Source organism: Salmo salar, chromosome ssa05 (assembly GCF_905237065.1).
Source record: "Salmo salar chromosome ssa05, Ssal_v3.1, whole genome shotgun sequence".
Classification (NCBI taxonomy): domain Eukaryota; kingdom Metazoa; phylum Chordata; class Actinopteri; order Salmoniformes; family Salmonidae; genus Salmo; species Salmo salar.
Genome location: NC_059446.1, coordinates 84,090,883 through 84,106,570, shown reverse-complemented (window position 1 = coordinate 84,106,570; position 15,688 = coordinate 84,090,883). Strand labels below are relative to the sequence as shown.

Sequence of the window (15,688 nt, the reverse complement as noted above, 5' to 3'; positions counted from 1 at the left end):
CAAACAATAGCATGGTATTCTTTCACTGTAATAGCTACTATAAATTGGACAGTGCAGTTAGATTAACAAGAATTTAAGCTTTATTCACATATAAGACATGTCTATGTCCTGGAAAGTTTGCTGTTACTTACAACTGTCATGCTTATCACATTAGTGCATGTTAGCTCAACCGTCCCGGTATAGGGATCCCGATCCCGTAACCGGTCTCCTCCCCCTTCATCTACACTGATTGAAGTGGATTTAACAAGTGACATCAATAAGGGATCATAGCTTTCACCCAGATTCACCTGGTCAGTCTGTCATGGAAAGAGCAGGTGTTCTTAATGTTTTGTACACTCAGTGTATGAACAGTATAGAGCAACTCACTTGTCTTTCGAGTAGTTAACCAACTCCTTCACTTCCACCGCCTCTTTCTTCAGTCTGCCAAAGGACGACTCTTGTTCGTTGAAGCGTTTTAAGCACAAGTTAAGTTTTAAATCAGCCGCCAATCCCTCCACATTTCCATCTGAGTTGATTTCTTTCTTGTCACCAAATGTCCCACTGTGGTCCACGAAGTCCGACTTCTTCACATCTGAGGGAACATTCAACATTAGAATAGACACATGATCATTTTCATCATTTTTCATGAAGGGGGGAATTCAGACCTGAGTTATGAGCACATATATTTCATTTATTTCACTTCTATGCACTTTTCTCTCTACACGCATTCTGACCTTGAACTTAAGCATGGAGAAACGCAGGTGCCAGCCAGATATTCATTTGGGGTGGAGATCACAGACATGCAGGTGTGTCTACAGATACACCGTATTCTGACCTTGATTTAATTCCCTCATAATTCCACCACCTTCACACACAAAGAAACCATGAATAAGGTGGAGCAACCTGTGGGTTCCAAGTGGAAAACATGGACTTGGTCCTGCGTAGCTCAGTGGGAAGAGCATGGGGTTTGGTGATATTTCACTCACGTTAGTCTGTCAACCATGTCCAATCACCCACCATCTCCATGTCTACATTTCAAAAGCCAATCATGTATATAGCCATAGCTCACATTACCTATATATCTATGAGGGGCGGCAGGTAGCATAGCGGTTAAGAGTGTTGGGTCTGTATCCGAAAGGTTGCTGGTTCAAATCCCAGAGCCGTCAAGGTGGAAAATCTGCCGTTCTGGTCTTGAGCATGGCTAGGACTCCCCATGTCCCAATGATGTTGATTAAGGCAGCCCCCCACCTCTCTGATTCAGACACAGTTCAGTTGAATGTCCAATGATGTTGATTAAGGCAGCCCCCCACCTCTCTGATTCAGACACAGTTCAGTTGAATGTCCAATGATGTTGATTAAGGCAGCCCCCCACCTCTCTGATTCAGACACAGTTCAGTTGAATGTCCAATGATGTTGATTAAGGCAGCCCCCACCTCTCTGATTCAGACACAGTTCAGTTGAATGTCCAATGATGTTGATTAAGGCAGCCCCCCACCTCTCTGATTCAGACACAGTTCAGTTGAATGTCCAATGATGTTGATTAAGGCAGCCCCCCACCTCTCTGATTCAGACACAGTTCAGTTGAATGTCCAATGATGTTGATTAAGGCAGCCCCCCACCTCTCTGATTCAGACACAGTTCAGTTGAATGTCCAATGATGTTGATTAAGGCAGCCCCCCACCTCTCTGATTCAGACACAGTTCAGTTGAATGTCCAATGATGTTGATTAAGGCAGCCCCCCACCTCTCTGATTCAGACACAGTTCAGTTGAATGCATTCAGTTGTGCAGCTGACTAGGTCATTTCTTTGTGAATTAAAATCAGTCAGGGCATGATATAGCCAAAGTTAACTAATTTGCCATGATGCTTGATTAGCATACTTGCTTGAATACTGACTAATTTCCCAATAACACCATGTGTTATTGTAGGCTAAATGTTTTAGCCTAGTTTACATTAGGTTTCCATTGTATTGCTAATTGTTCTTGTGGTAGTGTGTTACATTCATCCTGTTGGTTACAGCCCCATAAGGGAGTGGATGTCCCACTTGCAGACATTTGCCACCACAGGGGTTTGGCCTGTCGATGCGGCAACATGCCAGCTCTGAGGAAGAAAAGGTGGCATGACCTCTTTCAGAAGGTACTGTATGTATTATGACAAGAGATAATGGCCATGCATAGGCACATGACATCTGAACTTTGTGTTCATCTAGAAAACAGACTGTATTACTAGAAATACCTGTCATTAAATGTAGGTCTTAAATACTAATGAACTGCAACTTTATTACAATATTAGGCCATCAAATTGTCATGGCATATTGTAACAAAGAGGCTACACACAGTGTCAAAGTCTCAAGCTGTGATCTTGTCAACCAATCACGACAGGTTAAGGAAAGTTCCAGAGAGAGCTAGAGTTCATCACCCCTTGACTCCCGGGTTCAGGTGTGGGGGATGCGTAGTGGGGTGAGCTGCTTGAGAGTGGTGTGAGATGGTGGACACCAGCTGGGACTTCCTAACACATGCTTCCTTACGTATTGTTACAGGTAGAGAATTGCCCAATGTAGGTTTGTGGACAACTCTGCTCGGGGGCTTCAGAGAGGGGCTTCAGAGAGGGGCTTCAGAAAGGGGCTTCAGAGAGGTGTCTGTGGATTTCACCCCCAGGAGGTAACATTAATAAAGCTTTTAAGCTAAAACAACATTTCTTTTTCTGATTTAATGATTTAGATACCATAGCGCTATCTCTGTATTTTCCCCCCTATGTTTTAAGCACATGGTGTTATTGGGAAATTAGTCAGTATTCAAGCAAGTATGCTAATCAAGCATCATGGCAAATTAGTTAACTTTGGCTATATCATGCCCTGACTGATTTTAATTCACTGCGGACCTGCTGGGCGGCACCCACAACTCCACCAGCGCCTGCGTCTGCTGTTCAGACTCCTGCATTGAGGACTACATTGAACTTGTTGTCAATGGTAAATATGAAGAAAAAAAATCCTTCAACTACTATGGCTCTGCTGCCATGAGTGAACACTGATTCAGATAATCCTTTTGACAGGTGACTTGATTCCCTCCTCCGTTAATTGTGACTATTAGGTTTTGCAGTTCATTAAGCAAAGTTTTTGGGGGCTCTCGTGTCTGCAGCAAGACCCAACCTTAACTTAGCAAGGAAGCCTGCTCAGGTAAATAAAATACAAGCTAACCTGTCAAAAGTGTGGTTTGTATTGATTGGTTCTATAACAGTATGACCTTCAATAATCTTAATGCAACTACATATATTTTACAGACACAACATGTCTGTAGCCTGGCCACGTTGTCTACAGCCTCTGTGAGTACCTCAACCCTTCCTCTGGCCTCTGTGAGTGCCTCAACCTTTCCTCTGGTCTCTGTGAGTGCCTCAACCTTTCCTCTGGCCTCTGTGAGTGCCTCAACTCTTCCTCTGGCATCTGTGAGTGCCTCAACCTTTCCTCTGGCCTCTGTGAGTGCCCTCAACCTTTCCTCTGGCCTCTGTGAGTGCCCTCAACCTTTCCTCTGGCCTCTGTGAGTGCCCTCAACCTTTCCTCTGGCCTCTGTGAGTGCCCTCAACCTTTCCTCTGGCCTCTGTGAGTGCCCTCAACCTTTCCTCTGGCCTCTGTGAGTGCCTCAACTTTTCCTATGGCCTCTGTGAGTGCCCTCACCTTTACATGGTGTATGCGAGTGCCCCAATGCCTGCATTGCTGTCTGTAAGGGACATTTTACCTACTACATTGTGTGTCATGTTTTAAATATCACATGACCATATGGTCCGTATTGTTGGATTCGACATTTCGAACATTGAGATATTAAATAAATGATAGAGAAGAAGCAAAGAATATGAGGAGTGAAAGAGACGACTGGGTTTTATGTCAGAAGTTAATGGTTTTCTGTAGAAAGACAGATGGTGTTGGAATGTGTTGGGGGACAGAAGGAGAGCACCGTGTTGATACAGGAAAGACAGATGGTGTTGGAATGTGTTGGGGGACAGAAGGAGAGCACCGTGTTGATACAGGAAAGACAGATGGTGTTGGAATGTGTTGGGGGACGGAAGGAGAGCACCGTGTTGATACAGGAAAGACAGATGGTGTTGGAATGTGTTGGGGGACGGAAGGAGAGCACCGCGTTGATACAGGAAAGACAGATGGTGTTGGAATGTGTTGGGGGACGGAAGGAGAGCACCGTGTTGATACAGGAAAGACAGATGGCGTTGGAATGTGTTGGGGAACGGAAGGAGAGCACCGTGTTGATACAGGAAAGACAGATGGCGTTGGAATGTGTTGGGGGACGGAAGGAGAGCACCGGCGTTGATACAGGAAAGACAGATGGCGTTGGAATGTGTTGGGGGACGGAAGGAGAGCACCGCGTTGATACAGGAAAGACAGATGGCGTTGGAATGGGTTGAGGGACAGAAGGAGAGCACCGTGTTGATACAGGAAAGACAGATGTACATCTGTGGATTAGGTAAGGTCAGGAGGTGAGGTCAGATCCCCTTAAGGGAGTAATAAGGGTTAGATATCCTGTTACCCTTTTCCTGTTGAACCATAAGATCTAAGGATTGGAGAGAGGGAGTGTCTTAAGTGGGATGTATATAACTGTGATGGTGAGAAATGTTTTTCTGTCTGAATTACAGCTGTACAGAACCTTTGGGCAGAATTAAACTTGGTTAAAGCTTCTCTAGCGTCCGTGAGTTATTTACTCAGAAAAATAAGAACCTAACAGATGCACTGCGAGCAGGGTTCACCACGATTTGTAGTCAAACCAAAGAGTCCACATCAGTGGAGCAGAGTTGGCAACAAACAAGGTAGGCTAGTTCCTATATCTGTTTCCACTCATTTTGACATCTTGGGGAGATGAGAATCGTTGGCTGAACTAATTATGGGATACAGACCTGGACAGCCTAAGTTTAATTCTATAGGCCCATTGTGTAACGACCGGTCGTAGCTTTATTGTAAATGGTAAGGCCCGGAAGGTAAACTCACACAGGCTGGTCCCTGTAGGGTAAGTCCCAGGGGGTAACTCCCTAGTAGGTTGGTTCCTGCTAGTACTATAAAGTCAATAGTAAATCCCAGTGGATTAATATCTGTGATTACTATAAATATAGGGTGAGTCCCGGAAAGTAAGCCCCGTAGGCTGGAACCTGCGAAGGGTGAGTCCTAGGGGGTAAATCCCGGCGGGGTTGGTTCCCTGCATAGCTATAACGGGGTGAGAGCCTAGTTGTATTGGCCATACAAGTGTGTGTGTGAATGGAAGGTTAGTTGTGTGCCCTGTTGGGCTGGTGAACCATGGCAGATTATGTGGAAATAGGAAGACAAGTGTGAATAATTTTGATGATGTGGGTTATCAATAATAGTGATATTTGAGGAAGTACTGGAATAGGACATGAAATTATGTGTAAGGAAAGAAAATTATGTGGATATATTGAAGCAACATCTCAAGACATCAGTCAAGATGTTAAAGCTTGGTTGAAAATGAGTCTTCCAAATGGACAATGACCCCAAGCATACTTCCAAAGTTGTGGCAAAATGGCTTAAGGACAACAAACTCAAGGTATTGGAGTGGCCATCACAAAGCCCTGACCTCAATCCTATAGAACATTTGTGGGCAGAACTGAAAAAGTGTGTCCAAGCAAGGAGGCCTACAAACCTGACTCAGTTACACCAGCTCTGTCAGGAGGAATGGTCCAAAATTCACCCAACTTATTGTGGGAAGTGTCACATCCTGACCAGTAATAGGGGTTATTTGTTATTGTAGTTTGGTCAGGACGTGGCAGGGAGTATTTGTTTTATGTGGTTCGGGCTGGTGGTGTTAGTAGTAGGGTGTTTGATTTATTATTCCCGGTTTTGGGCACTGTTCTATGTTAATGTATTTCTATGTTCAGTCTAGTCATTTGTATTTCTATGTTTAGTTAATTGGGGGTTGGACTCTCAATTGGAGGCAGGTGTTTTCTCGTTGCCTCTGATTGAGGGTCCTATAAATAGGTATGTGTTTGTTTTAGTATTTTGTGGGAGATTGTTCTTGTTTAGCTGTTTGCCTGACGAGACTGTCAAGTTCGTTTGTGTTTTTGGTTTTCCTTCTTTGTCCGCTAATAAAAGAAGATGAGTGTACATTTTCCCACTGCGTCTTGGTCTCAACCCTACGACAACCGTGACAGGAAGCTTGTGGAAGGCTACCCGAAACATTTGACCCAAGTTAAACAATTTAAAGGCAATGCTACCAAATACGAATTGAGTGTATGTAAACTTCTGACCCACTGGGAATGTGATGAAAGAAATAAAAGCTGAAATATATCATTCTCTCTACTATTATTCTGACATTTCACATTCTTAAAATAAAGGGGTGATACTAACTGACCTAAGTAGGGGGATTTTTACCAGGATTAAATGTGAGAAATTGTGAAAACCTCAGTTTAAATGTATTTGGCTAAGGTGTATGTAAACTTCCGACTTCAACTATATATATATACACTGCTCAAAAAAATAAAGGGAACACTTAAACAACACAATGTAACTCCAAGTCAATCACACTTCTGTGACATCAAACTGTCCACTTAGGAAGCAACACTGATTGACAATAAATTTCACATGCTGTTGTGCAAATGGAATAGACAACAGGTGGAAATTATAGGCAATTAGCAAGACACCCCCAATAAAGGAGTGGTTCTGCAGGTGGTAACCACAGACCACTTCTCAGTTCCTATGCTTCCTGGCTGACCACTCCTTTATTTGGTCACTTTTGAATGCTGGCGGTGCTTTCACTCTTGTGGTAGCATGAGACGGAGTCTACAGTCCAGAGCATGGAGGCGCTACCAGGAGACAGGCCAGTACATCAGGAGACGTGGAGGAGGCCGTAGGAGGGCAACAACCCAGCAGCAGGACCGCTACCTCCGCCTTTGTACAAGGAGGAGCAGGAGAAGCACTGCCAAAGCCCTGCAAAATGACCTCCAGCAGGCCACAAATGTGCATGTGTCTGCTCAAACGGTCAGAAACAGACTCCATGAGGGTGGTATGAGGGCCCGACGTCCACAGGTGGGGGTTGTGCTTACAGCCCAACACCGTGCAGGACGTTTGGCATTTGCCAGAAAACATCAAGATTGGCAAATTCGCCACTGGCGCCCTGTGCTCTTCACAGATGAAAGCAGGTTCACACTGAGCACATGACAGACGTGACAGAGTCTGGAGACGCCCGTGGAGAACGTTCTGCTGCCTGCAACATCCTCCAGCATGACCGGTTTGGCGGTGGGTCAGTCATGGTGTAGGGTGGCATTTCTTTGGGGGGCCGCACAGCCCTCCATGTGCTCGCCAGAGGTAGCCTGACTGCCATTAGGTACCGAGATAAGATCCTCAGACCCCTTGTGAGACCATATGCTGGTGCGGTTGGCCCTGGGTTCCTCCTAATGCAAGACAATGCTAGACCTCATGTGGCTGGAGTGTGTCAGCAGTTCCTGCAAGAGGATGGCATTGATGCTATGGACTGGCCCGCCCGTTCCCCAGACCTGAATCCAATTGAGCACATCTGGGACATCATGTCTCGCTCCATCCACCAACGCCACGTTGCACCACAGACTGTCCAGGAGTTGGCGGATGCTTTAGTCCAGGTCTGGGAGGAGATCCCTCAGGAGACCATCCGCCACCTCATCAGGAGCATGCCCAGGCGTTGTAGGGAGGTCATACAGGCACGTGGAGGCCACACACACTACTGAGCCTCATTTTGACTTGTTTTAAGGACATTACATCAAAGTTGGATCAGCCTGTAGTGTGGTTTTCCACTTTAATTTTGAGTGTGACTCCAAATCCAGACCTCCATGGGTTGATAAATTGGATTTCCATTTATTATTTTTGTGTGATTTTGTTGTCAGCACATTCAACTATATAAAGAAAAAAGTATTTAATAAGATTATTTATTTCATTCAGATCTAGGATGTGTTGTTTTTGTGTTCCCTTTATTTTGTTGAGCAGTATATTAACACGCTAGAACTGATGCGGACCAAGAAATAACGGCGACAAAACACTGGAAAGACTTTGGGACCACGAGAGCGCAATGGAAGCAAGTCGGTCGGAGGTGGTTTAAACTTGATTCTAATGTAATCTTTTCTTACATGCTGACCAGACCGGACACCGTGTACGCAAGTACCCACGTGCCATCTCCTCATTGGTTATACCCACACGGGTGATTGAAAGACTGAACTGTTTTTCGGGTAGTCGTGGTAATACCATGAAAGTTTAGATGCCAATCACCATGTAAGTTCAAAGATGAAAAAGCCTGGAAGGAGGAGAGGTGACTAGAAACTATTCGGTTGACTGTTTTATGTGTGGATTAATTGTCGGAGTAGAGGACCTTGTGCATTTCAGGTAAAATAACAACTCAATGTTTATATCCCAGGACAAATTAGCTAGCAACAGCAAGCTAGCTAAATAGGACAAATTAGCTAGCAACAGCAAGCTAACTAGCTAAATTGCCATACATGTTTAATGCTTTTCGACCTGTCCCCAAATTAATGTCATTGGTTCAGAGTTTGTTTTGATATTTTAACCTGCGTGTCGTGATCATGTTTGGTGTGGGGGGGACAAAATAAATGTATGCAGGATGGCGCACGCGCAGCCGGTTTGGGTTCAGTGTTATGGAAAACAGTATCAAGCATAGTGTTTTACACATGCTCAGTTCTAGGGTCTCGGGGGCTGCGTGAGTGGAAATGTGAAATCTAAGTTATGGAACTCCCTCGCGTGATTCTGTTGTGGGGAAGAATCCTCAATGAAACTTACATTAAATGTGAAGAATGACACATTTGCATCTGTTGGCCATCCAGTAGCCTATTAATTGATATGCCATTGTAGGCTACTGTAGAATATCATTTGACAAAATAGAAAAGACTATATCACTGGAGTCATTCCAAATCAATTTGTACCACTTGTGTAGCCTACTTAGAGCTGGCACACGGATTTAATAAATAGCCTATAACTTCAGTTTATTGTTGTTGTAGCCTTGTGTTATTATGCAGTTATTAATGGCCATGTTTAGTTCATTAAATTGAAAGTTATCAAAGCTCTATCACAATTGCCGATCAATTGTTAGAACACATTAGAATGACGGTAACAGTCAGTCAGATTAGGCTACAGGTAAACAAACACTGGCTGTTGTTGACGAGCATATTCAGTTCATATACATGTTATTCATATTTCATTCAGTGATTGAAATGATGACCTCATCCCCAGTAGCCTATTCCAGCAGGCTATTGGTTAACACAAGCACCCTGCCTGAGGGGCTGCTCTGGTGTTTCAAATCAAATTTGATTTGTGACATGCGCCGAATACATCAGGTGTTGTATTGTATTGTACCTTACAGTGAAATGCTTACTTACAAGCCCCTCACCAACAATGCAGTTTTAAGAAAATACCTAGAAAAAAGTAAGAGATAAGAAAAACAAATAATTAAAGAGCAGCAGTAAATAACAATAGCGGTGCTATATACAGGGGGTACCAGTACAGAGTCAATGTGTCAATGTACAGGGGCACCGGTGTCGAGGTAATTGAGGTAATTATGTAGATGCAGGTAGGGTTGTTAAAGTGACTATGCATAGATAATAACAGAGAGTAGCAGCAGCGTAGGGGGGGGATAGTCTGGGTAGCCATTTGATTAGCTGTTCAGGAGTCTTGTGGCTTGGGGGTAGAAGCTGTTTAGAAGCCTCTTGGACCTAGACTTGGCGCTCTGTTACTGCTTGCCGTGCGGTAGCAGAGAGAACAGTCTATGACTAGGGTGGCTGGAGTCTTTGACAATTTTTAGGGCCTTTCTCTGACAACTCCTGGTATAGAGGTCCTGGATGGCAGGAAGCTTGGCCCCAGTGATTTACTGGGCCGTTCGCACTACCCTCTGTAGTGCCTTGCTTTCGGAGGCCGAACAGTTGCCATACAAGGCAGTGATGCAACCCGTCAGGATACTCTCGATGGTGCAGCTATAAAACATTTTGAGGATCTGAGGACCCATGCAAAATCTTTTCAGTCTCCTGAGGGGGAATAGGTTTTGTTGTGACCTCTTCACGACTGTCTTGGTATGTTTGGACCATGTTAGTTTGTTGGTGATTAGAGGCAGAGAGAGGGGAAACTCTCAACCTGCTCCACTACAGCCCCGTCGATGAGAATGGGGGCGTGCTTGGTCCTCCTTTTCCTGTATTCCACAATCATCTCCTTTGTCTTGATCATGTTGAGGGAGAGGTTGTAGTCCTTGCACCAAACTGCCAGGGTTCTGACCTCCTCCCTATAGGCTGTCTCATCGTTGTCGGTGATCAGGCCTACCACTGTTGTGTCATAAGCAAACTTAATGATGGTGTTGGAGTCGTGCCTGGCCATGCAGTCATGAGTGAACAGGGAGTACAGGAGGGGGCTGAGCACGCACCCCTAAAATACCCCGGAGTTGACGATCAGTGTGGCGAGTGTGTTGTTACTTACCCTTACCACCTGGGGGCGGCCCGCCAGGAAGTCTAGGATCCAGTTGCAGAGGGAGGTGTTTAGTCCCAGGATCCTTAGCTTAGTGATGAGCTTTGAGGACACTATGGTGTTGAACACTGAGCTGTAGTCAATGAATAGCATTCTCACATAGCTGTTCCTTTTGTCCAGGTGGAAAAGGCAGTGTGGAGTCTGTGGATCTGTTGGTGTGGTATGCAAATTGAAGTGGGTCTAGAGTTTCTGGTTAATGGTGTTGATGTGAGCCATGACCAGCCTTTCAAAGCATTTCATGGCTACAGACGTGAGTGCTACGGGTCTGTAGTCATTTAGGCAGGTTACCTTAGTGTTCTTGGGCACAGGGACTATGGTGATCTGCTTGAAACATGTTGGTATTACAGACTCTGACAGGGAGAGGTTGAAAATGTCAGTGAAGACGACGTTTACCTGGGTTTAAAGGATTTATCTATAGTTATGCACATGCACAAAAGGGATGTATTTACAATTATAAACCGGGTTCGAGCCCTGAATGCTGATTGGCTGAAAGCCATGCTATATCAGACCATATACCAAATGTATCACAAAACATTTATTTTTACTGTTCTAATTACGTTGGTAACCAGTTAATAATAGCAATAAGGCACCCAGGGGGTTTGTGGTATATGGCCAATATACCACAGCCAGAGGCTGTATCCAGGCACTCTGCGTTGCATCATGGTAAGAACAGCCCTTAGCCGTGGTATATTGGCCATATACCACACCCCCTCGGGCCTTATTGATTAATCAGAGGATCCCTGTCTTATAAGAGTTGATTGTTTATCTTGTCATTATTGTACTGCCGTGTTTTGTTTATATGGTCTGTCTTTGAGTTTAATATCGACATCCATTGATGGAAAATTATCTGGTGAGTTTAATAATATATTTTCTCTTGCAACATATTCAAATTCCTTTATTACATCATGTTATAGTTCACAAATAAATATAATTTGGATGAAAAAACACATTTTGCTTCTAACGTCATTACAAGTTACGTCGATATTGCTTCTTAATTGGTTCGATTAAATTATGGAAAAAGGGTTTATTGTATAAATGTAGCAACTCCTCTCTTGCTGTAGGAAATAAAGGTTGGACTAGTTATCAGGCTTTTTGGGTGGGTTTTGAGTAGTCAACGTTCCGGGAATTTTTTTCTAAACCTGGCAACCCTGCCGGAGGAGCTGTTCTGGTGTTTACCTGGGTTTAAAGGTTTGTCTTCAGGTTCTCCAGGCTTCAGCACATCACTCAGGGAAAAGCCTCTGGACTGGTATTTCGGTTCCTGCCAGAAGCATCCACATCTGGGCCTGGTCTTCACAATGAGTGAGAGGAGATTCAGTTTACCAGAGCTGTCGTTCAGACTGGACACAGGGATCAGGCTACCGTTAGAATCTACTTCCTTCAACATGGATTTTACGGCCTTGGAAATCATGATGGTGGTGGATCGTGTTTCTGGCTGCAGCAAATGACAAAGACATAAATGACAAAGACGTCTAAGATGAACTAAGATGAACACATAAACATTCAATCAATACAACAGCTTCCCGAAGTGCATTCTAAATACATTTCACACACATGAAAGATGGCAAGACAATCAATACAAACACAAGATTCACTTTCCCTGGGAAAAGAGTGGATCAGAACGGAGTAGCATTGCTTTTGACAAGACAGGAATACAAACAGGAAATCATTTCAGTCAAAAATGCTGGTCATTCAAGTCTATCCAAAGCATGCTGTATATTTTTCTGATCGCAACACTGCAAGAGCTTCAATACCAGGTTCTCGCTGCTTTTTCCTCTGGGTCCTTATGACTTAGAGATACGTTATTAAGAATGAGATATGAATATGTCTGAAATGCATTAGCTAAGATTTCATTACATACTAGTAGGAGGAGTCTCTTTATCTTAACCCCTTGCTGGGAAACTGTCCTGGTCCACTCTTATGTTCCTGCTCTTCACTTCTGTTTTATTTCATGACAAAATCAGTTAGAACTACATGCCACATTACTGGGAAGTATATTCCGGTTTGATGTGTTGTCATCCTCATAGCAGTGAAGCAGTGTTGGGGAGTAGTTTCAAAATGCAATTCAACAAAGCAGACAGTTAGTTCCTACAAGTACCTGGATGTTCATATGAACAATGTGCTTAGCTGGAAAGTCCAAGTAGAGTGTCTGCTCCAGTGTCCAACAACACCTCTATTTCCTACACAGACTCAGGGTTATTGGAGTTTACCAGAGAATAATGCTCCTGTTCTTACATGTAATAACTCAGTAACTCATCCACTTTCACTTTCACTTTCTTCAGGCTACTGAAGCACAGCTTTGTTTTTATACTGCTGCTACTTCCTGTTTATTATCTATGCACAGTCACTTTACCCCTTCCTACATGTACAAATTACCTCAACTAACCTGTACCCCCTGTATATAGCCTCGTTATTGTTATTTTATTGTGTTACTTTTTATAACTTTTTACTTTAGTTTATTTGGTAAACATTTTCTTAATGGCTTGTGAGTAAGCATTTCACTGTAAGGTCTACACCTGTTTTGTATTTGGCGCATGTGACAAATAAAGTTTGATTTGATGAGGAATGTTTCCTTTAAGGCCCTGTACACACTGAAGTTGTAGAACTAATAATGCACAACTCATTTGGTAAAACTGTTTTAATACAACAGAGTGTTTCTGCACAAACAGTGTTGTTTGTGAAATATTTGGTTGTGTGAAATATTTTGTGTAGATGAACTCTGTTATAGCACAGGAATATCAGTATTAGCCTACAGTATTTTAAGGCTCCCGAGTGGCGCAGTGGTCTAAGGCACTGCATCTCAGTGCTAGAGGCGTCACTACAGACCCTGGTTCAACCCTGGGCTGTATCACAACCGGCCGTGATCGGGAGTCCCATAGGGCAGCGCACAATTGGCCCAGCATCGTCCAGGTTAGGGGAGGCTGGGGTAGGCCGTCATTGTAAAATAAGAATTTGTTCTTAACTGATTTGAATAGTTAAATAAAGGTTAAATATATATATATATATATATATTTTTTTTTTTTAAGTATCATTCACAATCTTTGTGTCCAATGTGTGGTAAATCAGTTGTCCAACCTGAGTGTGTACGGGGCCTAACTGTTACTACAGGGTCAGAAAGTCACATCCATATACTTCACCACTGTACTGTAGGAGAGTCAAACACTAACAGACAGTTATCAGTTCCAAAGTGCAATAACAGTTCTCAAGGTCAAGTTTCAGTTTCAATTTGAACAAATCCCAGGAGCCTTGCAGTAATAACATACTGTGGTATAGGGTTTCTGATGACAACATGTCTATGTTGTTCAAACACTGTGAATCAGACATCACAGAGATGGACTATCATACTGACTATCTATGTTGTTCAAACACTGTGAATCAGACGTCACAGAGATGGACCATCATACTGACTCCACATATTGGGGATGTTATCTCTGAGTATAGAATCATTATTAAAAAGATGGAAAACTTAATCACACTGGTATTCTAAACATCAAGATTACCAGGGTGATGGACTTCATCTTTGTTTTAATAAGTATACTTTTTACACACTGTAGCACAGTAATGTGAGAAAGTTTACACTTTCAAATGAGTATAGAATAATAACAGACTTCACAGACTTGTTTTTGGGACATGATTCTGGTGAACAGTATTTTGAACAGGATTCTGTTTCTGTTGTTGTCATAAGGGTCACTTGACAATGCAAAACATGTAGGACCCCCTGACTCCCCCCCAAAAATGTATTTAATTTAACTGTACTGTCTATAAAGATATGAATGTGTATATATGAACAGTGTGTAAATAGTATTTTTGTTGTCTCTTGGTGTCTTTCCAATAGACACTGAGTATAACAAACATTTGGAACACCTTCCTAATATTGAGTTGTACCCCTCAGAACTCTCAGTTCATCAGGACATGGACTCTACACGGTGTCTAAAGCATTCAACAGGGATGCTGGCCCATGTTGACTCCAATGCTTCCCACAGTTGTGTCAAGTTGGCTGGATGTCATCTGGGTGGTGGATCATTCTTGATACACAACTGTTGAGAGTGAAAAACCCAGCAGCATTGTAGTTGTTGACACAAACCAGTGCGCCTGGCATCTCTACCATTCTCTGTTCAAAGGCACTTAAATATTTTGTCTTGCCCATTCACCCTCTGAATGGCACACATACACAATCCATGTCTTCATTGTCTCAAGGCTTGAAAATCGTTCTTTAACCTGTCTCCTCCCCTTCATCTACACTTGCTGAAGTGTACTTAAAAAGTGGCATTAATAAGGGATCATTCACCTGGTCAGTCTATGTCATGGAGAGAGCAGGTGTTCTTAATGTTTTGTACACTCTGTGTTTAACTATTATTTTAATGTAATATCTTATGTTGTTCTTGTCTATAACTGTTCTGTAATTTGTCATGTATTTGTACGTTTCATGTGGACTCCAGGAAGAGTAGCTGCTGCATGTGCAGTATCTAATGGGGATCCTAATAAACTAACCCCCCCCCCCTCACCCCCCTCTGTAATGTCCCACTTTATGTTGTATTATCTAATGATTAGAAGAATGGAGGTCGGGACGTCTGATATCGTTTGTTGAACTTTATTGAAAGCGTTACAAGGATACATACACTGTTGTTCACTAGTTCTTTAGCTCAACTAGTGCAGGAGTAAAATACTGGAATGGTTCAAATAGGATTTATAATTGACATAATATCTGCCATTTAGCAGACACTTTTATCCAAAGCAACTTACAGTCATGTGTGTGTACCTGTTACGTATGGGTAGTCCTGGGAATCAAACCCACTACCATGTGACTCTACCAACTGCACTACAGAGGACCATATTCTCTCTCTCTCTCAATTCAAATGGCTTTATTAGCATGGGAAACATATGTTTACATTGCTAAAGCAAGTGAAATAGATAATAAACAAAAATGAACAGTAAACATTACACCCACAAAATATGATGTAAGAATATTGGAAGATAAATTCACAACGCAGTGAATTAACGATCAATGGAAATAGTTGTTTTTCAGTTCAGCGTCTGTTTAGAACCTGCGTGTGGGATTCTAGTCCAGGACTCATAGCTACATAAGGCAAGTTCTCATTGGTCCAAATTGTCTATACATTGAGCCTGAAACGGGATACTTGGTTATTTGGCCGTTGGCCCAATTTTACTGCAAGGATTTATATTTGGTCAACCACTGTCACGACGTCGACTGAAGGTG

General features: G+C 43.1%; 1 protein-coding gene across 1 annotated transcript in view; it reads right to left on the bottom strand.

Moving 5' to 3' along the window:
• LOC106595718 (gasdermin-E) overlaps positions 1-12,792 on the bottom strand; it is a 53,564-nt gene extending 40,772 nt beyond the window's left edge. Inside the window, exons 1-3 of the mRNA XM_045719207.1 lie at positions 12,569-12,792; positions 11,650-11,905; positions 367-571 (exon numbers count right to left, since the gene is read on the bottom strand). Coding sequence (XP_045575163.1) covers positions 367-571; positions 11,650-11,905; positions 12,569-12,580 — 473 coding nt within the window. The 5' untranslated portion in view covers positions 12,581-12,792. The remainder of the gene's footprint in view (positions 1-366; positions 572-11,649; positions 11,906-12,568) is intronic.
• Between the last annotated feature and the right edge of the window lie 2,896 nt (positions 12,793-15,688).